Source organism: Hemicordylus capensis, chromosome 4 (assembly GCF_027244095.1).
Source record: "Hemicordylus capensis ecotype Gifberg chromosome 4, rHemCap1.1.pri, whole genome shotgun sequence".
NCBI classification, from domain to species: domain Eukaryota; kingdom Metazoa; phylum Chordata; class Lepidosauria; order Squamata; family Cordylidae; genus Hemicordylus; species Hemicordylus capensis.
Window position 1 is genome coordinate 167,231,599 of NC_069660.1, and position 25,174 is coordinate 167,256,772.

General features: G+C 43.7%; 1 protein-coding gene across 15 annotated transcripts in view; it reads left to right on the plus strand.

The window, feature by feature from the left end:
• Nucleotides 1-25,174, plus strand: part of MARCHF8 (membrane associated ring-CH-type finger 8) — a 129,166-nt gene that overhangs the window by 25,951 nt on the left and 78,041 nt on the right. For 13 of the 15 annotated variants that reach the window (XR_008307152.1, XM_053250037.1, XM_053250036.1 and 10 more), the window contains 2 exons: nucleotides 15,887-16,064; nucleotides 21,561-21,599. Coding sequence is in view for 14 of the 15 variants with exons in the window: in XM_053250037.1 (XP_053106012.1) it covers nucleotides 15,972-16,064; nucleotides 21,561-21,599 (132 nt within the window). In the remaining variant the exon portion in view is untranslated. Of the gene's footprint in view, nucleotides 1-13,584; nucleotides 13,877-15,886; nucleotides 16,065-21,560; nucleotides 21,600-25,174 lie in introns of those variants that run through there. The other 2 variants (XM_053250042.1, XM_053250043.1) reach the window with 2 other exon arrangements.

A 25,174-nucleotide genomic window follows, 5' to 3' on the forward strand; every position in this document is an offset into this window, starting at 1 on the left:
TTTTGTACCCAAAACAGCCTGTTTCGGGTGTTTTGTAGACAAAACAAAACACCCATTTTCCAGATCCAAAAGTTTTGTATACAAAACAAAACGTCCCTGTTTCGGCTACAAAACGTTTTGTTGTTTCGGACCTCCATTTTGTGGTGATCTCTGAGTCAGTCTCCATTTTGTGTTTGACATCTCTTTGAATTTCCCACCCTTCCAGCCTTCTGATCAGTGACCTAAATCATGGGCTGACCTGCTGACAATTCCCTCCTTGTTCCCCATTGGCTCTTTTGCTTCTTCCCACTCTTTACTGACCCCACATTGGCCAGGGGAAGAGTTGCTAACCTATGGGGTGCTGGGTTCTGCTGTTTATGTGGTGTTCTGAGTGTAGAGTCTCTGGTAGCATATGAGAGTGGATTCTTGTTTTTCACTGAAAATCTCACATGCTACCAGAGAATCTACAATGAACACCTCGGAAACAACAAAACCCAGTACCCCACAGGCTTGTGGGTGTGGGGGTGGTTTGCACCCTATGTGCACTACACAACCCCTTGCTCTGGGCAACCCCAGTGCCCCCCAAGTGGAATTATGGGGCTGCTGAAACCTCCATTATTCTCCATGGGAGAAATCTTAAAGACATGTAAACTTCAACAAATCACAAAAGATCAGCCCTTTGCCCAATTCCTTTGAAATAATTCTTGAAGTTTCCTTGCCCCCGTTGGGCAGTACCACCCACCACACTCTGCTCTGGGTCATCCCTTTCCCCTTGATTTGAAGTGATACATTTGCTGGAATCTCCATTATTCCCTATGGGAAAATTCTTAAAGATGTGTAAACTTAAAAAAAATTCACACACACACACAAAATCAGTCCTTTGCCTAATTCCTTTGAAATTTGGGTGGTAGCTTCCACCCATTGGACACTACCACCACCACCCACTCTTTTTGCCCTGGGACCCTTTTTAAAAATCCAAATCGATTTGGATTCGGAAAATTTGGCTACAAAACAAAACAGGGCTGATTCGGATTCAGAAAATTTGGGTACAAAACAAAACGGGGATGTTTCGATTCGGATACAAATCAAAACAAGAAAATTCCAAAATGCACACCCCTATCACCATTGCACTAGAAGATGTGGATAGGTCAGAAGGATTCTTATTCTAAGAAAATATTAAGAAAGTTATCCCAAATTTCAGACCATTTATTATTATTATTATTATTATTATTATTATTATTATTATTATTTTTACATTTATATCCCGCTCTTCCTCCAAGGAGCCCAGAGCAGTGTACTACATACTTGAGTTTCTCTTTCACAACAACCCTGTGAAGTAGGTTAGGCTGAGAGAGAAGTGACTGGCCCAGAGTCACCCAGCTAGTTTTATGGCTGAATGGGGATTTGAACTCAGGTCTCCCCGGTCCTACTCCAGCACTCTAACCACTACACCACGCTGGCATTTATCCAATTTATTTACTTTTAAGAGGGCCAATTTTTCATGTGCTGCAAGCTTACGCAGGTCCTGTACCCAATCCTCACTCCGAAGGGGATTGGGAGATTTCCACAGCCTCAATATCAACCTCTTGGCAACCAGCAGGCTCCACCAAAGCCATTGTTTAGAGCTGTATTTTAGTCTGCAGCTGGTTGGAATAAACCCCAACACTGCATTTCGATCCTTCAGTGCAAGAGATGAATCCAGCACTAAGTTAATTTGCAAAGTAACCTCTCTCCAGAAGCCTTACACTATGGAAAATTCCCAGAACATATGTGTTAAATTGGCCTTTTGATTATTGCATCTCCAACAGTTACTATTTGAGGACATTTTTAATCGCATAAGGTATAGAGGAGTCCAGTAGGCCCTGAAAATAATCTTCTGCTGGATAAGGCGCAATTTAAGGTCCAGTGTACTGCATTGAACACTACTTAAAATATTTTGCCATTGCTCAGGTGACAGTTTATCAGAAAGTTCCAAGTTCCATTTGTCCCTAAGTAAATCTAACCCAGGGTCTATGTCTGTATGCACACTGGCATATACCGTATTTTATGGACTATAAGACTCACTTTTTTCCTCGAAAAATATCCGCCAAAATTCAGGAGCGTCTTATATGTTTTAACAGTTTAATATGTTAAAACTCTGAAAAACTGGATTAAAATTAAGGTGCGTCTTATAGTCCGTAGCGTCTTATAGGCCATAAAATACGGTAGGTACTTATTTAGTTTTGGGAGAGAGGCCATCTTAATGGCAGGCTCAAAGATATCTGGAGTTGCTGGGTTCGCCAAGGCGTCTGGACCAAATTGAGCCGATATGGTATGTCTCAGTTTGCCAGGCACATGCCGGTGGTAGATGGAACTCCTCTTGCAGGAGTGCAAAGGGTTTGTAGCTATCGTTTACATTTTTCAGCTGTGATAACCAGTAAATCCCTTTATCAATCTAGTGTTTCCACAAAATTGGTTGTTCACCTATCAATATATGTGGGTTATCCCACAGTGTCATATCCATGTGGGCATAGGGATCGAAGTTTAGTTGCCTTGCCAGTTCCTTCCAGTTGTGTCAGGCTGCTAGTATAGTAGGGGATTGGTAGTGGGGATGTTTAAGATATCTGGAGCCAAGTGCTTCCCATCCCTCCAAGGGTTTCAGTTCTGCTAGCTCCACTTGAGCCCATTCTGGCCTTTCCCCATCTGCGTTGGCATGCCAATGGATAGCTTGTGGAATTAAAAACGTGTTATGGTACAATCTAAGATTCACTAGGTTGAAGCCCCCTTTGTCTGCGGCCAACTGGAGTTTATTAAAAGCAACCTGAGGCCTGCCATTACCCCAGAGGAACCTCCTCACAGCTCTGTCTATTTCTCTAAAGTATCTTTGAGGAATAAGCAACAGAAGTCCTCTTAAAGTATAAATACATCTGGGCATAACATTCATTTTTACAACAGCTATCTTACCCCACAAACTCAGCGGAAGGTCAGCCCAGCGGAGGAAGTCTATCTTAATCTGTGAAAGTATTTTATCTAAGTTAGTTTTGACAATTAGATTAGGTTGTTTAGTAATTAGAATACCTAAGTATTTCACGGAGTCTGTTTTCCAAGTAAAGGGCCAAGGCATATCCCTATGAGAGAGGGGCAATTTCCCAATGGACATGGCACAATTAATTTTGTATTTGTTTGATTCTAAAGGCTAGCAGTTTGCCAGCTTTTTCTCCTGAGTCCCAGTATGTTTGCCTTGAGCAAACTAGAAGGAAGTCAGCCTGCCTGGCATGTAATAGATTCACTTCATATTGTAGCTTCAGAAGACTAGAGTAGGAACGAGGGGCTGGGCTGGTATTGTATTCCAACCAAGCCTCTTTGAGTTTCTCTTCCAATTCTTTAATGTCCTTGAGCTGTTCCTTTTTTAAAAAAATGAGGCAAAGGCTATAATTCTGCCTTGTAAGTAAGCCTTAAATGTATTCCAAAGAAGTGCCAAGCTAATCTCAGGTTTTTTATTAAACTTCAAAAACTCTTGACTTTCAGATCCAATCATTGTAATGAATTTGATGTATTTAGTCTCCAATGTTTCTGCTTCAGGTCTCCACTGCCTGTCAGTTGTATTTTTAATACCACAGGTGCATGATCCGAGATAATGAGTGGGCCAACATCACATGCAATTACCTGTTTCCCCAAAACTGGGGACAAGAGCCAGAAGTCAATCCTAGAGCTTGTCTTACGGGATTTTGATAAGAAAATAAAGTCCCTGTCTTTGGGGTGTAGTAATCTCCATACATCGTAGAGGCTAAGGTCCTTCATAAAACTATTTAACAGAACACGTGATTTAGATAACACAAAATGCCCTGTGCTCCTGTCCATTAGGGGATTCAGAACCTCATTGAAGTCTCCTCCATAAATTAAGTTACTGTTCTTCCTTGCAAGAAGCTTAGCGTGTAAAGCTGTAAAAAAGGAGGGGCAATCTTCATTGGGGGCATACACATTAGCCAAAAGGATGGTTTGGGCCCAATCTGGGCTTCCACAATGATAAATCTTCCTAGGGGGTCTGCCTCTACATTAAGGGGGTTGAACATGATGCGCTTATGAACTAGGATTGCCACCCCTCTTGACTTGGAAAAGGACCCTGCCCCCAAAACATAGCCCACCTAGCTCCGTTTAAGCCTATGAATGTCTCTTTCTGCCATATGTGTTTCTTGTAGGAAGGCCACATCTACATTTTGTCTCTTTAAATACCTAAGAATTTGGGTTCTTTTTTGTGGTGTTCCTAGTCCCTTAACATTGAAGGTAATTAAATGCATATGTCCTGCCATAAGAAAATTGTAAGGACAGACATTGCCCGAGAATTTATAGCCCTAGCACTTAATATTCTAGACCCATCTGTTCTCTTTCGCAGGCTCACCCTTCCCGAGCTTGGATTATTAAGGCCCATGTCCTGGAGTCCCACAGCTGACGCCAGAGGACAAGTATCAGTCGGGTAGTTCCATTCCAGTGCATCAGCGGCGGGGGAGGGTGTGTGTCCTTGTATACCATCTAAAACAGGTCTTCAACAAATATTAGAAAACAGAATGAAAAACATTTGATTCGAGCTCCTGTAAAACACAATATATGTCGGGTTAGCCGGTCTAGCATTTGTAAGAGTGAATGCAATGGTGAGAAAGGTGGTTATGAAACAGAGTGGGGAAATGAAAAATCGCAAAAAGGAGAGAATTGGGGGATAGAAGCAAAAGAAAAGTGAGGAAAACTTTATTAAACTTTCCAGAAGAGCCAGCTATGGGGCAAATTCCAAGTTACCATCCTCCCACATCTAGTACAAAACTAACATACAACAACTCCAAACTTGGAATCAACTTCACCCTCCTAGTGATCTATAGCTCTTGCTTCCGCCCACTCACTGCAGAGGCCAGTACATGGTAGTTATCCAGGAGTAGTCTCTGTTCTTGCCATCGTTGTTGAAAGGCCCGACAACAGCCGAATCTCCAGGGTTAGCAACTTGCGTCTTCACAGAAGCAGTCTTGGAAAGTCTCTTGCTCGACAGTACATGCACACACAATGACCAGATATTACCAAAAGAACAGGTCTCTCTCTGCCCAGAGGTGAAAAACATAAGGTCGAACATTATGCTCATGGCATGATATTGGTTGACCACTCCTGGCTGCTATTCAGCAGCCCCTGACCTATTGAACATTCCATATGGTCCCTTGGAGCCTCCAGCACGTGCCCGAATGGTACTCAGAGTTAGCACTTTAAGCCTAAGAAGAAGAAAGAAAAACCCACATCTCAAACTCAAGAAGAAATAGAACACATCAGATTCCTTGTAAAGAGAGAAAGGAAAAATTGCTTGCGAGAAACCCTATGTAAATAAGAGTCAGCCGTTTGCTTGCAAACGCCGCAGGAAAGCTTCAGCTTGGGCCGGGTCACTGTAGCGATGCATTCTGCCTTCCTGGATTCAGCAAAGAATGGCAGGATATTTGAAAAAGCAGGTTACATTCTTTTCTCTAGCCCAAATGCTGCAGCGTTGAAATTTCTTCCTTTGATCCATGACTGCCTTTGGGAAATCATGAAATAGATAGATCCGACCATTATCTGGGTTTCAAAGAGAAACTTTCTCTCTGGCCCTTGCTAAGAGATCTTCTTTGGTTGTAAATCTCAGCAGTTTGCAAATGATGGCCTGAGGTGGAGCACCTACTGCTGGGGTAGACCCCAGGGCTCTATGAGCTCTCAATCTCAAGGTTGTAGTCGTTGGGTAGGTCCAAGGCTTGATGTAGTAAAGTGGTGACAAAGTCAATCATGTTGTGGTCTCCTGAGCCTTCTTTCACCCCCACTAAACGCAAATTATTTCTTAGGTTGCGACCCTTCAGATCAATCAGCTTATCTCTAAAAGATGCCAGTTCACAATTGGTTTGTAGGAGAGAGGCCTCCGTAATGGAGGCTCTATCCTCTACTGCCGAGATGCGTTCCTCAGTTTCTTGTACCCTGGAAGTGAGCTGTTCCATGGAGGTCCGGATTTCACCTATCTCTGCCTTAATCGCCTCCTGACCCATTTTTTTGTGTTTGGTGTCACTTGCCACTTCCTTAAGAAGGGAGAAGAGGGCTTTGATATCTACCCCTTCCTCAGCCGTGTTGTCTGAGCTTGACATCTTGGGGACTGCTTTAGTCCCACTTTTGGGGACTCTGTTACGTTTACTTCTTGACCCCAGGTTGCCGCCCTCTTTCCTTCTGTCCTCTTCTTGCTCTGCTATTAAGAATGGCTTAGGGGAGGGTGTTGATGACTTATTGTAACCTGCTTTAGCTATTTAAATTTGTAGATTAAGCCAATTCTTCCTCTGTAATTCTATATTGCCCACTTGAAACAATGGCAAATGATCCTTCTCTTTTTGTCCTCTTCGGTTGGGCTCTCACCTCTCAAGCAGTTATTCAGGAGAAAAAGCAAAGGCGGGGAGGATCCCCCCACACCAAAGACTAATTTTGAGACAGCAAAGGAGCTTTACTTGATCTCCTCCACCTCAAATCCCAGAACTGTTATTCTGCCAAGTGGTGTGGCCCTCCTTCCTCCGTCTCTCCAAGTATGCAAATCTGCACCTTCCCGCTCTCTCACAAACAGCCAGGGATGCCAACCAACTCTCTCAGGAGGCAGAACAACAATAACAATGGCAAAGATAACAGTCTCTGTGTCCTGGGAGATTAGGAGGGAAGGGGAGATAAGAAAGATCAGGCTGGAGGGGGAGGGAGAAGGGAGGAGGACCTGTTGCTCGATAGTCCATTGGTTGAAGTCAAATATAGCTGGAGCAGGAGCTTCAGCAAGCCATCTGATATGCTCAATAGGTAGCTACAGATGTGAGCTTTCTTTGAAGGTGATAATCAGTACTTAACGAGCTCATTAAAGGACCGGATTTTTAGGATGCAGGTAGGGGCCCACGGAGCTCATTGGGAAGCCGCTATTTCAGCCGGAAGAGCCCACCGGAAGTCCGATGATTCGATTTCTATACCGCCCTTCCAAAAATGACTTGGGGTGGTTTACACAGGGAAAGAATAAATAAACAAGATGGCTCCCTGTCCCCAAAGGGCTCACAATATAAAAAGAAACATAAGATAGACACCAGCAACAGTCACTGGAGGTACTGTTCTGGGGCTGGATATGGCCAGTTACTCTCCCCCTTCTAAATAAAGAGAATCACCACATTAAAAGTTGCCTCTTTGCTAAGTTAGCAGGGATCATAAGATTGTTGTATGGATAAAATGGAGGTGCACCTTTATCATCACCCCAAGTTCCTTGGAGGAAGGGTGGGATGAAAATATAATGAAGTTCAAAAACAAAAAAATATGAATTAGGTCCAGGTTCAGAACAGAAACCATGTTAGTGATCCTGGTGACATATAGGATGGATATGACCCTGCTCATTCCCTTGGAACTGTGAGGCTTTTTTAATTTACAGGTCTCTAATACTCTTCCATATCTGTATGTAGCTTCTTGTCTGGAGATCATCAGGTGGTGTGGTGTGTCAATATGTCAGTGACACTCAACTCTATTTTTCATTATCGGTGGCTTCAGGAGAAGTGGCATAGTAGAAACAAGATGAAATTGTTTTTATACTGCATTTCAGTTTTTTAAAAGTTCACAAAACAAATGAAATAATGGCTCTGTGTTCCACATCTAAAAACAAAAAAAGAGATACCAGCAAATGGCCACTGGAGGAGGTGCTATGATGGGATGAATTTTGCCTGACATGCTTAGAGTGCAAAGTTTGGATTTCCATGGTGCAGGATATCATTAACTTTACTGTTAATGTTTTAGTCCCAGCATTGGCTACTGGTGCTCACCTTCAGAACCACCAACAGCTAGCTCCTGTGTGTCTTGAGAGTTGCCGCCATCCATGTGTGCTTCCTTGACATACAGAGATGCACCTAGGTAATTTTGGAGTCTGAACCTAAAGGCTTTTCAAGGAGGGGAGCGCCTGCCACTGCAAGATAAGCTGCAATCACTATTTTCTTTACCCCAGAACAAGCTCGGGGAAAGCTGGATTATTATTGTATTTTTAGAAGAAATTAAGAAATTACTTCCCACTGACTTGTACATACCACATTTTGCATGAACAGTCTTGCCACTTAAATTAGCTGAGTGCACTATTTTTTACACCAGAACATGCACAGAGAAAGCCTCTCCCTCCCTTGCCTCCACTGGCAAGCTTATGGAGTGTGCGAATATGTTTAATATTCAGATCAGTGTTTCCCCTAACAGGGATTCCCAGATGTTGTTGACTACAACTCCCATAATCCCTAAGCAAAAGCCATTGCAGTTGCGTATTCTGGGAGTTGTAGTAAGTAATGTCTGGGGATCCCTGTTAGAGGGAACACTGATTCAGATGCCTAATTGTTGCAAATAATTGCTGCAGTTCATTTGGGCTAAATGACTGTTTGCTTTGGTAGCCCTATTTTTCTCACTGGAAGAGTGCTCCTTGTTCACTGTGCTTAGAATAATTCTCGTACCGTTATTTTCAGCCTGCCTCCAGCCACTGCTGCTGCATTTCTACATCTCTCCCCACATTTATTCTCCTCCAACTTCCCTTCCTCCCATTAAATGGCCTCAGGTAGCTGTAAGGATAAACGGTCAGGGATCTCTGTAGGCCCACTTTGAGTTTCCTTAGAGAAGAGTGTAATAAAAATAGAACTAACTATTTTTCTAACAAAATAAATGCCTGCTCACTAGAAGAATTGTTCAGTAGAGTAGATCCCAATGAATCTACAGGACTACAGTTCCCAGATGCCTTTGTGTGGCTTGCATATGTCCATGCATGCTCCCTGCATCTCCGGATGCTCTGGTTCCCATAGAAAAGGGCCGCCTTGTGGTAGCTGCAGCCACCGCGTTTCTCCTCCCGCCCCATTGCTTTCCATTCCCCTGGCTGGGGATGGTTCCCACCACCGCTGCATTTCTTCACCCCACTCCAATGCCCATGCCCACTTAAGAGTGGCACTTCTTCCTGCAGGTGCGACTATAACAGGCCTGAGTTGCTTACCTCCCATCAGCTGGCCTGCCTGGCCCTGCCCCCATGATGGGAGGAGATCAGGCAGTCTGGGATTTTTACAGGCTGGCTGCAGCATTCTCAAAACTGCTGTATGCAGCCACCCAACACAGCAGTGGCAACGCGAGCCAGTGGAGGTTAAAAACATCATTTGGGGGTGAAGCTGGGACAGAAGGAACCACAGAGGCAGGCAGGTGCACTGAGTCAGCCCCCCACCCCTGCTGCTTGGGAGAGAGGTTGGGGTGGGCTGGCAGGGACCCTGGTGGTGGCTCTCACACATTCGGCTGCCCAGCAGCAGCACAGCACAGGCTGACACAGCAGCTGCCACGGCACCATCCACACTAGGCCCCTGCTGGGACATTTTGGAGGCACCCCCCCCAGCTGAGGAATAGACCAGCAGAGTGCCACTATTGACACATCAGTCAGAAGGTGAATCCTTACTCCATGTTTCCTGTCATAGCTGCTACCAGAGCCAGAGGAGGAGGGGGTAGTTCACTGGGGTGAAACCTTCCTTGGCTGTAAGGGATTCAAAGTACGCTGCCACCATCCACTTATTTTAATATGGGACAAGCCACTCTTTCCACATAAGATTCCTAGGGTGGGGTTAAAGTAGCAAAACCCTCCCTAGGCTGAGCAGTCCTATGTCTCCAAAGGTATGTGACTAAGGCAGACCCCAAATGAAGAGTAGCACACTTGAGCATCAAGAATTTATTATTAGATTAAAAGAGTTTTATATGAAAAATAATTTCAAGATACTTCGTTCTTGATTCAGAGCCTTACCTACAGCTTCTCATAAACTACCCAGAGTCAGGTGAGGTGTGCAAAATAAATTTCCATCCAATCAATAATAAATTGGAAATAATGGAAACCTGCAATCTGTCTAGAGCAGTGGTTCCCAGCCTTTTCCTTTATGCAGACCACCGTATCGTCATCAAACTTTTGCAGACCACCATGTAAGCAAGCCATTTAAAATATTTTTAACATAGCCTATGGCTTACAGGAATCAAACACACACACACACACACACAGAATTAAAATGTAGCTATTTCTAATAATGTATTGTGCTCACTCACATATTTCATTCATCACAGTACATTTACCTGCTATAGGCCTAACAGTGGGGGTAAGGACACCCAATGATTATATTATTATAATAATATATTATTATATTATTTTAATAATATATTATATTATATTATTACATTATTCCCCTCCCCCGCCTCAGACCACCTTTATTACTATCACAGGCCACCAGTGGTCTGTGAACCACAGGTTGGGAATCACTGGTCTAGAGAAATAGGTTCAGAACATGTCCCTAATATTATCACTTTTATAGTCTTGATTCCAAAGCAGTAGTGCAGTATATCCAGTTCCTATTTCATGGATGATGGTGGGGGCACAAGAGCTGCTATTGTCTCACAGTTGGATGATGGGGCACAGATGCATAAAAGGAAAGGTTCAGTCTGCAAAGAAAGGGCAGAAGTTGAACTGAAGCAAAATTTGGAGAAGTCAAACATTTTGGCTCCTTCATGATTTCAAGTTGAGTGTGAATTTGGATTATATGAAGAAGCAGCAAGAGAGGGTTTGCGTACATTGCTCTTCCACTCTTCAATGCTCTTCTACTCTTCATTGCAATGGCCCTGGGTATGGGTATCTTATGGGTATCTGGGTCTCTAAAGCAAACTTGGCCAAGTGAATAAGGGCCTCACCAATGTTTCTTTTTGTCACCTCAGCATATCCAAACAAAAATCCAAATCATGCCAAGTCTTCTTCTCGTTCTTGGTTTTTTCGGGATTGTTGTATTACCAAAGATGATACACTTAGGGCCTTTTCAGTTTACAGAGCAGTACCTTCTTTGGAGAATAGACAAAAGGTACTCTTGATGAAATCCACCTATAAGAGGTTGCTTAGGGAGAAGAAGACACAAGCCATTAACAAAAACTGGCATAATTTAATTGAAGCCACTAGATCTAACAATCAATCCAAGTTCTGGAGGCTTGTCTCGCCTGCTCTCTCAAAAACACCTATATTTCCAGCTTCTCTGATCCCTGCTCAGGCATGGGGACAACATTTTCTAAAGCTTTATAGTAAGGCTGATCTTATGACGTATAATGCTGAGCAGTTAAATGGGGATACCCTCAGGTGGAACCCAGTCTCCTGCTCAAAGACTGAAAAACTTATTCAGAAATTTAGTAGTGGCAAAGACTCTGGTAGTGACAATATTTCTATTGAGGCTGTCAGAGCAAATCTTGATTGGTGGGTCCCTGTTTTAGCTTTGTTATTTGCCTATATAGATACCACTGCTAACATACCCAGTGATTGAGGCCTAGCTATAATAATTCCACTTTATAAAAGTAGGCGTGAGGACCCAGCCAACTATCACCCTGTCAGCTTACTTAATGTTATCAGCAAAATTTATGCAAGGCATCTTCTGACAAAACTTCTAGACTGGATTAATGCTAATAACATCTTAGCTATTGAGCAGGCAGGTTTCCGGGAGGGTCGTTCCACTACAGAACATGCTTTTACCCTTCAATTTCTGGCAGAGAAGTACTCTAGGTGCCCAGGTTCAGCACTTTATGTAGCATTTATTGATCTAAAAGCTGCATTTGATTCGGTTTCTAGAGAGAGACTCTGGTCTAAACTGGAAGCTCTTGGTATAGATAAAAGAGTAATCAAGCTCATTGTTAGCCTGCATAAGCATACTTATTTGAAAGTTCGTTATGGCCCAACTGGACAGTTAACATTGGAAATTCCAACTTTCAGAGGAGTACGCCAGGGCTGTATACTTGCTCCTATTTTATTTAACATCTATGTTAATTTTGTGGTCACTTGTTTGTCCACCCTTTCCATTCATCCACTGAAGCTAGCCAATAGGCATGTCTCCATACTATTATATGTGGATGACGTGGCTATTATGTTGCAGACACTTGTAGGCCTTGAGCGTGCCCTAAGACTGTTCTCATTGTTCTGTAATGAAGAGTTTGTTGAAATAAACTACAGGTCGAGAATCCTTTATCTGGACTGCTTGGGACCAGAGGTGTTCCGGATTTCAGATTCTTCTGGATTTCAGAATATGTTCATAAATGAGATATCTTGAGCATGAAAGGTTACTGGGTTTTTTCCTCCAACAACTCCTGAAGTTCCTTCCAGCCAAGCTCCTTCCCGCTTCCCCTCCTTCCCCTTTCACAGACCACCTTGAGAAGTGTGTGAGTGGCAGTGCAATCCCATTTACAAAACCAGCTTGTCTCCGCCCCAAAAGAGGGCTCTTCCCCCGTTCAGAGCACCATTGCAGATGGAGCCCCGGGTGCTGCTTTGCCTCCCTGGCCCCTGCCCTGCCTGCAAGTGCCCTTAAATGCTGCCAGCAAAGTGCCCATCAGTGTAGGAAGGGAAGAGGAGCCGAGGCCGAGGAGGGGATGGGTGTCCGCCATTGCAGACAGAGCCGCGGGTGCTGCTTTGCCTCTCTGTGAGTTGCGGGTGCTGCTTAGTTTGGAGGCTTTTTGCTGCTCTGCCACTGTTAGCTGCTGAGTTGGAGCTGGGATTGGTTTGGGGGCTTTGTGAGTGGTTGAAGCTACAGTTCGAAAATACAAACGGGGTTTGTTTGTTTTCTTGGCGTGGTGTCCAGATTTTGAAGATTCCAGATTTCGGGAGTCCAGATAAAGGATTCTTGACCTGTATAGTAAAACTAAAGTCTTATTATTTGCCAAGTGAGCTAGGCAGTATATTTGGTCTATGCAAGGACACGAGATTGAGCAGGTTAATTCCTTTAAATATTTAGGAATTACGTTCCACTCTGTTGGTTCTAGAAATGCCCATTTTAATTCCATCAGGCAATCTGCTCAATTGGTTATAAATAAAATAAAATCTTACCATTTTACACATGGTGCTGCTTTTATACTTGCTACATTGAGACTAAAGTACAGCTAAAGTATTACCTTTGCTTTTATATGGAGCTCAACTGGGACCTGCAATTAATTTCGCCTCACTCGAGGCTATCCAAACTAAGTTTATCAGATGTATTTTTCAAGTACCTTGTTGTGTTCCTAATGCTGTCATCAGAAGAGAAGTTGGGCTTATTAGGTTGGAATCTTTATACTGGTGTTGCATTTTTCGGTTCTAGTTAAAATTGGTTTTTGGACAGGCGGGTTTGGCCTCTTTGGTTATTAGGGATGGCTTCAACTCGAGTTGGAAACGAGCAGTGTTGAGTAAATTTTTTCTTTTTGGCCTGTCCATAGAGGATCTGTTTACTGCAGGAATTGAGCAGGCCAGGAAGTTAGTTAAGCAATGTGTTTGGGACATAGAAGTTCAACAAGAAGCTGCATGGTTTATACTTAAGGAGTCAAGCTATCAATCTTAAATCTGCTAAGTATTTTGAAGTGGTGCCTGTTCCTAAATTTGGATGAGCTCTCACTCTAGCATGATTAAATGTTCTTCCCACAGCAGTATTGGAAGGCAGGTACAAGGAAGTTTTGCTATCTTACGACTTTGCCCATGTGGTAAAGGAGCTATAGAATTCACCTTGCATGTTATCCTTCGTTGTGATTTTTATAGTGAACCCCATTCAAGACTTGTATCTCCTGTGTTAGATAATTTGCCTGGCCGGTCTGATGAATTTTATTTAAATTATCTTTTGACTAATGTGGATAATGACATCATCTCTGGCATGGCCAGGTTTTGTTATATTATTTGTAAAATGCGTACTGTTTTATTGTAAATGTTTGCTGGTCAATGACCGAATAAACATATCTCTCTCTCTCTCTCTCTCTCTCTCTCCATTTGGTTGGGCTCACTGGAAGCTTTCCACCATTTATTCTTTAGCTGTTGAGCCAAACATTCATTCTTCGGTGAAGAAGTTATGTATGTGCCTGAGAATTCAAACTTTTTAAAAACAAGATTGTGAAGGTGACTAAAAATGTTAAGAATACATTGTTCCAATGAAGAGTTGGTGTGTGTATGGTGTTCCTCTTACTATTCTATATATCTCTGTTGATCTTCATGCTAGTCTATTTCTACTTGTATTTTTAGCCTACTTTCCAAAGGGAAGAATGCTTATGAGATCTGTGTGTGTGTGTGTGTGTGTGTGTGTCCTGTAACCTGTGCATTTACAAGTCCAATACAAACCACAGTCACAACGTATGAGAGTCCCAGGGAACCCCAGCAGGGTATATTTTGTCTGTTTGCTGTGCTTCAGGATGGCAGCCATTCAAAGCATAGCCAACACCCTTTTGTAACCCATGTGCTGACAGTTGGATATAAACCATATTGAGTAGGCCCTAGTCACCATCTTTAAGAGAAGCAGAAAGTAGGCTGTGTTCATTTTACTTAGCTCTGCTAGTTACAGAATGGGGTATCGCTGTGTCTGCTTTAGAATGGACAAAGGAAAAATATTAGGTGTAGGAAAAAGCACACAAATGCAAAATAAACTAATCACAGCATTTTGAGAACAGACTACATTTTGGGGGTCAAAATTCATGTTTTCTTGATAGTAACTTTAGAGGGTTTTTTGTGTTAACAGCTGGCATTGGTGTCATGTGTTTCCTTGTTTAAAGTGCTTTGGCTCTTAAAAATGCTGTCTGAACACACTACAGTACTTCCAATTCTTCAGAGACTACCAAAGTTGTCTAAGTCCCATTCAAGGTTACTGATGGCACCACTGTAACAGCCTTGCTTTGATCGTCCTAACCACAGAAGACTCTGACTGTAGGCCAGTAAGATACTACAGATAATGGTACTGACCTAACAAAATCTTGGGATTTGGACATCATAGTCTGTAGAAGAGGAGTGAGGCACAGGCAATAGGAATATCATTTTAAAAGTAGCCAGTTTGTCTTGCAAATATCTTCAACTTAAAAGTTTTAAAACCGTTTTAAAACGGTCTTTGTGTTGGAGGGTAGAAGTTTTGTTCACCCCAGTTACAGCAGAGCAAGCATGTGTGAGAAGAGCCATTGAAGAGTATCTTGAGACAGGCAAGAAAGCCTCTGAGGAGAATGAGGATTTACAAAACTATTTTAAGTCAAGATCTGGGCTAAAAATATGGAGGCAAAAATCAGAGTGAGTATGTTAAAGGGAAGAGTCCAGAAACAAGCACAGATAAGAAAAAGGAGAGAACAGCAGAGAGAAAAGGCGGGCAAGCTTCTGAAGCAGGCAAAGGGTTTGTGTTGGTGTTTGGAGAATTGGAGCTAAAAGATAAGAAGTGAAGTTAACCCCTGCTTTCATCACTTTGAAAGGCAAATATGTGCCTTTCAAAGTGCTGGCTCCCCTTTACTGAGAGAAAGTGGGGCATGTGAATGGACTTCTCTTTATACCAGTGATCTTCACTGTTTTCCAAATGGAGGCCACTTTGGCAAAAAACTGTCAATGTAAGAGCCATTTCCCTCTGTGCTGACTTCTGTACAGTACTGTGCTTTTTTCAGTGCTGGAAGGGCCCTTGAGAGCTGCCCTTCTTATGGGGAAAGCACTGGGCAGAACTATACTGTCCAGCATACCGTCCAAGCTGGTACAGGGGCTCAAGAGGGTTCTGTTTCCCTTAAAGGAGATATGCACACCCCCAGTGCTGGGCAAATGACATGTGCTTTTAATTCTGCTCTGATTCTGGTGCTATTGTGCAGCGTTTTGGAAAGCATTTGTGCTTTTTACTGTCACATTTATTTGTCATGTGTAGTTTCAGAAGAAATGTCAGGTTCAGAAGGAGCATGCAGATTCGATAAATCTGGCAAATTTGTTACTTTACCGATTTTTGCCTGACTTGTTCAGAGTGCATAATTTGTATTTCCATGGTGCAGAATCTCATTAACTTTGCTGTTAATGCAGCCCTAGCTAAAACCAACTCTATAATTGCTGTGAAGCTGTATGTTTCCATTCGGTGGTCTTGGCAATTTTTTCTTAAACTTCAAACTGATGCTTATTTTTTAGGTGCACAAGCTGACAAAGACAGATAATCGGCTTCATATCTGAAACACCATCTGTGCAAAAGAATCCGTCCTGCATTGGTGGTGTGATGAATATGCCATTACATCAAATCTCTGTAATTCCAGCCCGGGATGTTACTTTTTCCAGAATATCTAAGAATAAAACCAAAGAGAGAGAGAAGGTATTGTCAAGTACTTAACTGGTTTTTCTTTTATTCAGAAATTTCTAAATCTGTTCAAATCAGGGGTTCTCAAAGTGTGCATTGCAAGCAACTTAGAAAGGGGTTGGGAATCAGGAAAAAACTGTCAGGGGTCAGGTGTGTTGTCCAGCGTCTCCAAAGCACAGGGGTGATCAGGAGCAATGGGAGGCAGACTGGGAGACATGAGCCAACAGCCATCCCGGCTCCTCTGCTATATGCAAAGCCAAGGGCAGGCACAGCAGTATTATTTCACTAATAGTTTGAGAGGAACTTTGACCCATCAACCAAATAAGTATCATTGCTGTGCCTCCCCTCAGCCTTGTACACAATCAAGCAGCTGTATGGTTGTTGGCTCCTGACTCCCAAACTGTCTCAGCAGCAAATGGGCTGAAAGACAGTTCCCTCCTGGAAGCTCATCTTGTCTCCCAAGAAGGAACTCTTCTGGCCCATCAACCAAAGAAGTCTGTTCTCAGCTTTGCATGGATTTTGGTGACAGAAAACCAAGAATTCTCTATGGATTTGAGTGATGCAGATGCAGAATGCATTGCTGAGAAGCTTTTCTATTTCTGACTCGGATCAAGTTCCAAATTTCAGAAGAATAGTTTAAAAATTATTTAAATTTTAAACCAGACCACTGTGAGGTTCAGTATTGGTTGCCGCCAGCTCGTTTAGTGACGACTTGGAATCGGGCTTTCTCTGTGCTTGTCCCAGGGTTTTGATATGCTCCTTGTTGAAATAAGAGCATCTCTTTCTCTGTTGTTTTCAGGAAGACCCTCAAAACACACCTGTTCTCGTAGGCTTTAACTTTAATAATTTGTTTTAACAACTTATTTTATGAGATTGTTTTTATTGTGTTGTGGATTTTAAATCTGTTTTTATTTTTGTAGATTGTCTTGAATTTTGTACACTTCCTGGAGAGGTACATATCAAGCGGTATAAAAATATGATAAAATAGCATTATGTTTTGAAAAACTATTCACAAATCAGGACCAGTGTTCAAAAATTAGGATTAGTATCTAAAGCTAATGTCCAAAAATTATGATTAATCATGGTGGGGTTGCATACACTATTTGGGAAGGTCATAGTATCAAAAAGTTTGAGAATCTTTAGTCTAAATCAGTGTTGAAGAAAATAGGGAATAGCAACATTGTAGTCATTAGGGCTGGGCTTTCAGGCGTTTCGGAAGGCCTAATAGTGTTTGTGATAAATAAAGTCATACTTCCCAATTACCTGCAGATACCAAACGAGTAGTCCTGCCACTGAAATTGCCAGCTGCTGGCCTGCCACCGGCAGGCCCGCCTGCCACCTCTGTGGGTGTGGCCCAGCCAATCAGCTGTGGCCCAGCCAATCAGCTGGGGCGCCGGGATGCACATTCGAAGGCACACCCAGGAGAAATAGATATATATAGATCATATTTTTGCACCAAGAACCTGCCCACGGCAAGTACCTGCACCTGTTTAGAGCCCGCAGTTTTGAGTGGCTCTTGTTAATAATAAATTAGGAAGCCTGCACCCAGCTGATCTCTACACCCTCCCTTGCCACCTCCTGTACTTTTTACACTCCCCATTCTTGCTGTTTCGGGGAGGGCTGGGAGGGGGGATGTCCTGCATCCTATGTTTGCAGAAATAAACCCAAACTCTGTGTTTTGATGACTGGGGAGCTAGCGGAGAGGAAGTCACCTAAACCCCACCGCCACTCCTCCCCCCCCACTTCTTACCTGTGGTATCCAACATGCTGCAGCAACATATGCAAACAGAGTTTGGGTGTATTTCTAGGAAAGGATGGCAGCATTATTATTATATTATTTATAATAAATAAAACAGATATAATATAAAATACAAGTAATATAATTCACCAAATTAAGTAAACAAGTTAAGTCAGGCTAAAACCACAATCAGAATTAAGTTTCAAATTAAAAGCTAATGATTGAGAATTATAAAGACTAAATTAAATATTTACAGCTTTCCTCCCCATCTGCTGCCCTGAAGCACTTTGGAGGAGGTTAGTGGCCATGAAGGAGGTGGCTGATGGAGTTGCTAGACAGCCCACACACTTTCAGGTTTCCTCACCCTCCTTTTCTTTTTGTAAAAAACTATAGTACCCATGAGTTCTTGGTGCAACAAAAACCTGTAGTATCTCCCATTTGTTTACTAAAAATTGGAGAATTGGCGTGGGGGGCTCAACATTGAAATATTGTCCTCAGCAGGCAGATATATGTGGATATAGAAAAAACATTGTAGACAGTGAAGATGGGAAATGAGTCCTAGTCTGTGACAACTCAGTGTAAAACTTAAAAATATAATAAGCATGTTGACAACTCACTACAGCAGTAATTGGGGATAAGATTGCTAGTAAGATGGTATTAAGCTGCTGAAGGATGTCAGCTCTGCTGCTGGCCTGAAAGTTGCCATTCTTTGGCAGAGAGACTCCAGTATGAAACAGCTGAATTAGAATTTATAACAAAGTTTGAGGCTATTATTTTAAGTTTGAATTGATACAGTGGATTTTTATATTACAAAGTTAATTAGCTCAACAGCATCCTCTTAGCAGTGTTACCGCTATTTAAATTTTTTAAATCTACCTACGTATACCTGCTTACTTAGGATAAAATTTCATGCATCTGATAAAATGGGACTCTTATTAATGAAAGTGTATGCTACAGTAAATGTGTTTAATCTTTAAGATGCTGCAGGACTCCCTATTTTTTGCAGCAGCAGACTTGGTTACCTCTTAAAATGGAGATATATACACACCTGTTTTCAGAGCGATGCTGGGTAGCCTGTCCACAAGCTACATGGTGTAACATCCCACTTTTTCAGCACCTTCCTACTTACCGTATTTTATGGACTATAAGACTCACTTTTTTCCTCGAAAAATATCCGCCAAAATTCAGGAGCGTCTTATATGTTTTAACAGTTTAATATGTTAAAACTCTGAAAAACTGGATTAAAATTAAGGTGCGTCTTATAGTCCGTAGCGTCTTATAGGCCATAAAATACGGTATATCTTCTTTCAGGAGCTCTCTTTATGGAGAGGCCTCAAAGAGAAAAATGATAGTGATTAAAATAACCTCCTTTGGGGTCATAGCAGTTCTTGCACAGCTTCTAACACCTCTGCACAGTTGTTACTATACTTCACTTCAGTGGATTTTCTATGTTTGAAAGAGGAATTTTTCCTGTCATCCTTATGGTTGAATAGCTCTTTAATTCAGGACAAGGCTTACAAAGCTTTTCTTTGCAAAAATTCAATGTTCTCAAACTTTTGCTGCAAAGTGGTATATACATATTTCTGGGAAGAAGAGAAACCTTCACAAACTCAAAATATGAAAGATCTCACACCCTCAGGGCATCTGGAATTTAAATATAGCTTTAGTCTCTCCCTTGACCCACCTGTAGAAGAGAATTAGGGCTGAAAGATCAAGGGAAACTGGGGGTGTATGGAGACTTAGATGTAAGCTAGCACAACATGCAAGTCAACATGCACATTGTGCAGAAGTTAAGGCAGATGTGTTTTGGTGCATGAATGAATCTAAACTAAAGGGCTGATATGAAGATTACTCAAAGTAGTCCCATTAAAATAGTGTTAAGGAATGCCTAACTTGTCCTCTTAATTTCAATGAGACTATTTTGAGTAATTTTCCTCATGTCAGCCACGGTTTTTCATCTTCTTAGAATATTAATAATGCTCTTATTTCTGCTGTTATCTTCAGGAGGTACACTAAAAATTATGGATTTTTCTATTCTGTCTTTCTATTTAGCATTTGGCACTTATTCTCTGTTTATCGGGCACCTTACAAATAATAATCCATGCTTTAACGCAAATGCTTTAAGCAAAAGAGCCCCTGGTGGCGCAGTGGTAAAACTGCCGCCCTGTAACCAGAAGGTTACAAGTTCAATCCTGACCAGGGGCTCAAGGTTGACTCAGCCTTCCATCCTTCTGAGGTCGGTAAAATGAGTACCCAGAATGTTGGGGGCAATATGCTAAATCATTGTAAACCGCTTAGAGAGCTCCGGCTATAGAGCGGTATATAAATGTAAGTGCTATTGCTATTAACATGCCTTGCAGTATTCACCTGTCATGTTCACTAACATCCTCACGGTTGGGAGACAGAAAATTACCTTTTGGGAACTGTTCACCTTTTTGCCAGTCCCAGCACTAGGACTTGCAAGGCTGTTTCCAAACATATTTATCTCTTTAGCAGCATGTTAATGTTTGGCAAGTTAATTTCTGGAAAATGATGTACAGAGTTGTATGGGAACTGGCTTGCCTACATCTGAATTACATAGGGATAGGGCAATGGCTGCAGTTGCTCAGATACGAAGCAGAGGCACTTTGCACATGCTTGGAGACATGCTCAAAGTATGTGGGGAGAGGACATGCAGGCAGCAGGTGCGCAGTAATATATGGAGAGGAATGCATTTTAGGCATCCTTGGAGGCATTCTCTTCACATATTCCAAGTCCTGGTATTGAAAATTGATGCTTGGGCTGAACCCTGAGGGAAAGCCCCGGGGAAATATCTATTATTGATCATTTGTGCAGAACTTTCCACACACACACACATAGAGGGTTGGAGTGGGCCCAGAGACAAGATTTTAAAATGCCCCCCCCCCCGAAGCTCAGCTCATGAAGTAAATAAATCTAATACAACATCATCCTAAATTATTTTTTTTAAGGTTTTGTAAATTGTGGCCAGTGCAAGTCATTTAATGGTACTAGAGAAAGACGTGCTGTTCTAGTAGCTCCAGGTCTTAACACTCACATCAATTTCGGAGGATGAATACAACTGAAGGAAGCCCAGGTGGGTGCGCGGCTGGGGGAGTCAGTCATGTGACTTGCCTCTGGGGTACCCCCAAGGCAGTGGGCCCCCAGACAACTGTCTCCCCTTGCCCTATTATAGTTACGCCCCTGCACACACACTACATATATATACTTCCCGATTACCTGCAGATACCAAACGAGTAGTCCTGCCACTGAAATTGGCTGAATGCACTACATTTTAGACTGGAATATGCTGGGTTTAATTTTTTTTAGAACAAATTCTGAATATAAGCTTCATATTTTACCTTTTATTTTTAACATTCAGTCACATCAATAATTCAAAAATGGCATCATGCCCAAGAAAAGCAGAAGGTCTTTTTCAGATTCAAATTTACTGTGTGTGGTGGTAATTCGATAAAATGAAGTTTGAAATCCTACAAACTTCAAACTGTTTTATTTTCATGTTGCAAGCACATCATTAAAATCTTTTATTTTCTTTTACTGTCTTATCAGTGTAGTTATGCAAAATGACTTTGCCTGGTCAACAATAGGCCTCACCATATGTTGGAATTTAAATTCTGTTTCATTAAAGAGTGGGCATGGCTAAATTTGCATTTGGTACTAAAGTGACATGATTAAAATAGCAAGGTTGGCTATGAGACTAAGACCACCACAAAATGGATTCTTTTTCAATACAATCAAATTTTTCTTTGTTTCAGTATGAGAAGACTTTGGGTCACTCAAGTAACATCTCAAAGGTACTGCATGAAGAGTTGAAATTCTCTATGGAATCCCTCCCTTTCTATTCTTCATTTTCAGGGTAGAGAATGACAACCCCCAAAATTTAAAATGGCAGAATACTAGGGATATTAGATCTGGAACAGAAATTTGCTTAATAATAATAATAATAATAATAATAATAATAATAATAATGTATGCTTGTATATTGAATATATGGCTATATTTATCTTAGGACTGTGTATCTTAAACTGTTTTGGGTCATTCTTCTGAATGTTCTTTTCTCCCTCGAAGTAGGAGGTCACGGCTCACAAAGGGTTAACTTCCACTCCTTGCTCCTGATAGACAGGAAATCTCAGGTGTTTTTCAAGTAGCTGAAGTCCGTTTCCCTTCTCCCAGCATGCTCAGGTGTGATTCCCCAGTTCCTTCCTGTCTTCGCTCCTGATCAGACATACACCTGGGCTCCTGCCCAAATTCTAATCTGCATTCATCCTTCTACCGGTGAGCCTTTCCCCTTTCTACAACTGGGCATGGGCAGCTAGCAACCTGGGTACACCGTAGCAGGTTCCCACAGAAAGCATTGGGGTGGGGGCGGTCAAAAGAAGGCCCTTAAACAGTGCCGCCGCAATTTCCCTGCCCCCCAAAGAAAAGAACCCCCCCAAGAAAGGGGGGGGACAAAGGACCCTAACTGCCTTTTTCAGTCCTCAAACTGAGAATCTGGATTGCTCCTTAGAACTCCTCTGAGCATCATTGTGAGGTGAGGTCTCCTCCTGCCTGCTACAGCAGCTACAGCCTCACCTCCCTCCTTCACAGGACTAATTGGCTCAAGCCTAAAATTGTCCTCGGTGCTATTCTGCTGCAGCAGCCACTTAATGAAGGGCTTTTCCCCCTACCTCCCAAGTTACACTCAGGGGAAAGAGGGCTGGTTTTCTCCCTATCCCTTCCAACAGGCAGCAGCCCCTGGAGGGGCCCCTTATCTTGATCCCTGCCTCAACCCCTGTGGCTATGCTAATCCTCTAGGTCTCAGGTTAACCTTTGACCATGACTCAGTGCTAAGCATCTAGCAACCCCCCTCCTATTAAAGAGGAGGAAGTACTGCAATTATCTTGGTTGCTTAGCTTACTATGCTAATTTTCAGGAGGCAACCAATAGGATTTACCAGATGAATTCTAAACATGGCTAGCACTTTAATGAGGAGGGAGTACCCTCAGCTAAATAGCTGGGGAGAGGAGGCTGTCCCTTGATAGCAAATGCGAATCTCCCCTTTGCCTAGCAGAGTTTGCCCTGGTTTGCCTTAGCCAACTCTCTTCCCTCCTCTAAAGGAGAGGTAGATTACTGCCAATGGGAGGACTGCAATATGCAGAAGGTCCCGGGCTCAGCCACTGACAGCATCCCCCAGTAAATTCTGGAGAATTATTTGGCTCAATATAAGGTTGCTTCCTATTGATCCCTGCTTCTGGCCACCTTGGTTGGCTTGGCCTCTGAAACGCGGGTGAGCTGCCCAGCTGGGGTGATGCAGACATGAATTTCTGCCAACAAGGTGGACTTTGGACATGATGCCAACATGGGAGGACCTGAATGACCTGGACCTGGGGTTGGCGACCTCTCCACAAACAAGGGGAGCTGGCGTTTGGGCGAAGCCTCTGGCCCCTCACCCACGCCACAGGTGACTTGGCGCATAACAGATGCTGTAAGGAGAACCCAGTTGGCATCGATCTGGGGTTGGCAGCCCCCTCCCCAAACATGGGGAACTGGCGTTTAGGCGAAGCCTCCGGCCTCTCACCCATGCCACAAGTGACCTTGGCGCATGACAGATCCTGGTTGGAGAACCTTGGTTGGCCTCGACCTGGGGTTGGCAACCCCCTCCCCAAGCATGGGGACCTGGCGTTTGGGCGAAGCCTCTGGCCCCTCACTCACGCCACAAGTGATCTGGCACATAACATATCCCACGAGGACCAGAGGCGTCTGCTCAATGAGCATCTTGATGCGCTACTGTGCTCAGCGGTCAATGAGCGGGCAACCAGGCTGCATCTACAACATGGGCCCATGTGCCAGACGGGCCACAGAGGCTACCAGACAGGGACAACAACATGAGGCGGTAAGTCTGGATCCTCAACAGGTGAGTGATGCGTGCGGAGATCAATCTACTCCAGTAGCCTCTGAGCCCTCCACCAGCCACCCGGTGGAGGTGATCGTGATTTCAGCTCCCACAATGGAGCTATTTATTCCAGCAGGCTCTGGTCCCTCCACCAGCCACACTGTGGAGATGATCATGATTTCAGCTCCCATAATGGAGCCCTCTAATGCTGAGCTGCCTGTTCCCGTGCTGCAACCTCTGTCGGAGAAGAGCGTTGTATTTATTTGGTGGTCCCCCCTCCCATCTCCTAGACGCCTGCCCTCCTGGTTAGTCCTTCTATGACTAAGCGAGATAATTTAGATACAAGTCGATTGCAGTGATTCACTGCAACAGCGGGGAAGCCTGAGGATGCACGTGGCTGGCAGGTCAGCTGTGGGGAGTGGGGCTTGACTCCCTCTGGCCCCTGAGTCCACCCACTCTGGACCACAAAGAAAGGGGAGGTCTAGGTGGTTCCTCCCTAGGACTCCCCTGACCTTGCAGGTCCCTTGACGCCGAAATTGCCAGTGGAAACTCACAGGCTATTGCTATGTCTCAGCCTAACACCACCACGGCCCCCCTGATCTCGGAGACCACAGCGGCAGTTGGGGTGAGGCCATTTTCCTCGCCACCCCACAGCTCAGCTGTGCGGCAGTGGATGGCAGGCCTGTGGCGCCCCCACTCAGGAGGATGCAGTTCTCTAAGGCTAAGCCCACAATCTATGATGTGGCCTCTTTACATATGGTTTTTTAATCATATTAATTTTTCCCTTCCAGGCCTTCACACAGAGTATCTGCACCACCCTGCTTCGGGGAAGCCAGGAGGGTTGAAGCCATTCCTGCTTCCTCCAGCCAATGGGGCTTGTCCCCTCCCTCGGGTGGTTGCTTCTGTGGACCCCTCTGTGGCCCAGTCACTGTCTACATAAGAGTGGCCACTAAGAGGGAGGTACACCTAAGGCAGCTGCCTTAGGTGGCGCAGTGGGTAAACGCTTGACTGGCAAACAGAGGGTTGCCCGTTTGAATCCCCGCCGGTGCTGTGTTGGGTGGCAGGGATGCAGGGTGGTGCTGAGGGCGTCATCTCGTGCTGTGCGGGAGTGGGCGGTGGTGGCCCTTTCTTGTGTTCTGCCATGGACATCCACAGGGCTCCTAGGTCCCCAGAGGATCGCCAGTGCAATCTTCTCTTAGGTTAAAACCTGCAGCCTGGGGCACTGTGTATAGACTGCTGGCACTAGCCCCATCCTCAAACTCCATCTAACCAGTTGGCCAGTTCTATGGCCTTATGCCTGATTTGGCTCTGTACAGCATTCTTATCCTGCCTGGACTGGGCATGTGGGGGTGACAGCACTATGTACTCCCTAGCTATAGCATGGGACACTGGGCCCATGTTTACTTGGATGATATTCTCCAGTCACACGGTTGTCTGGTGGACGGGACCAAGAACCAGCTCCAGCCATCCAATGCATTACTGCACCTAGGGGCCTGG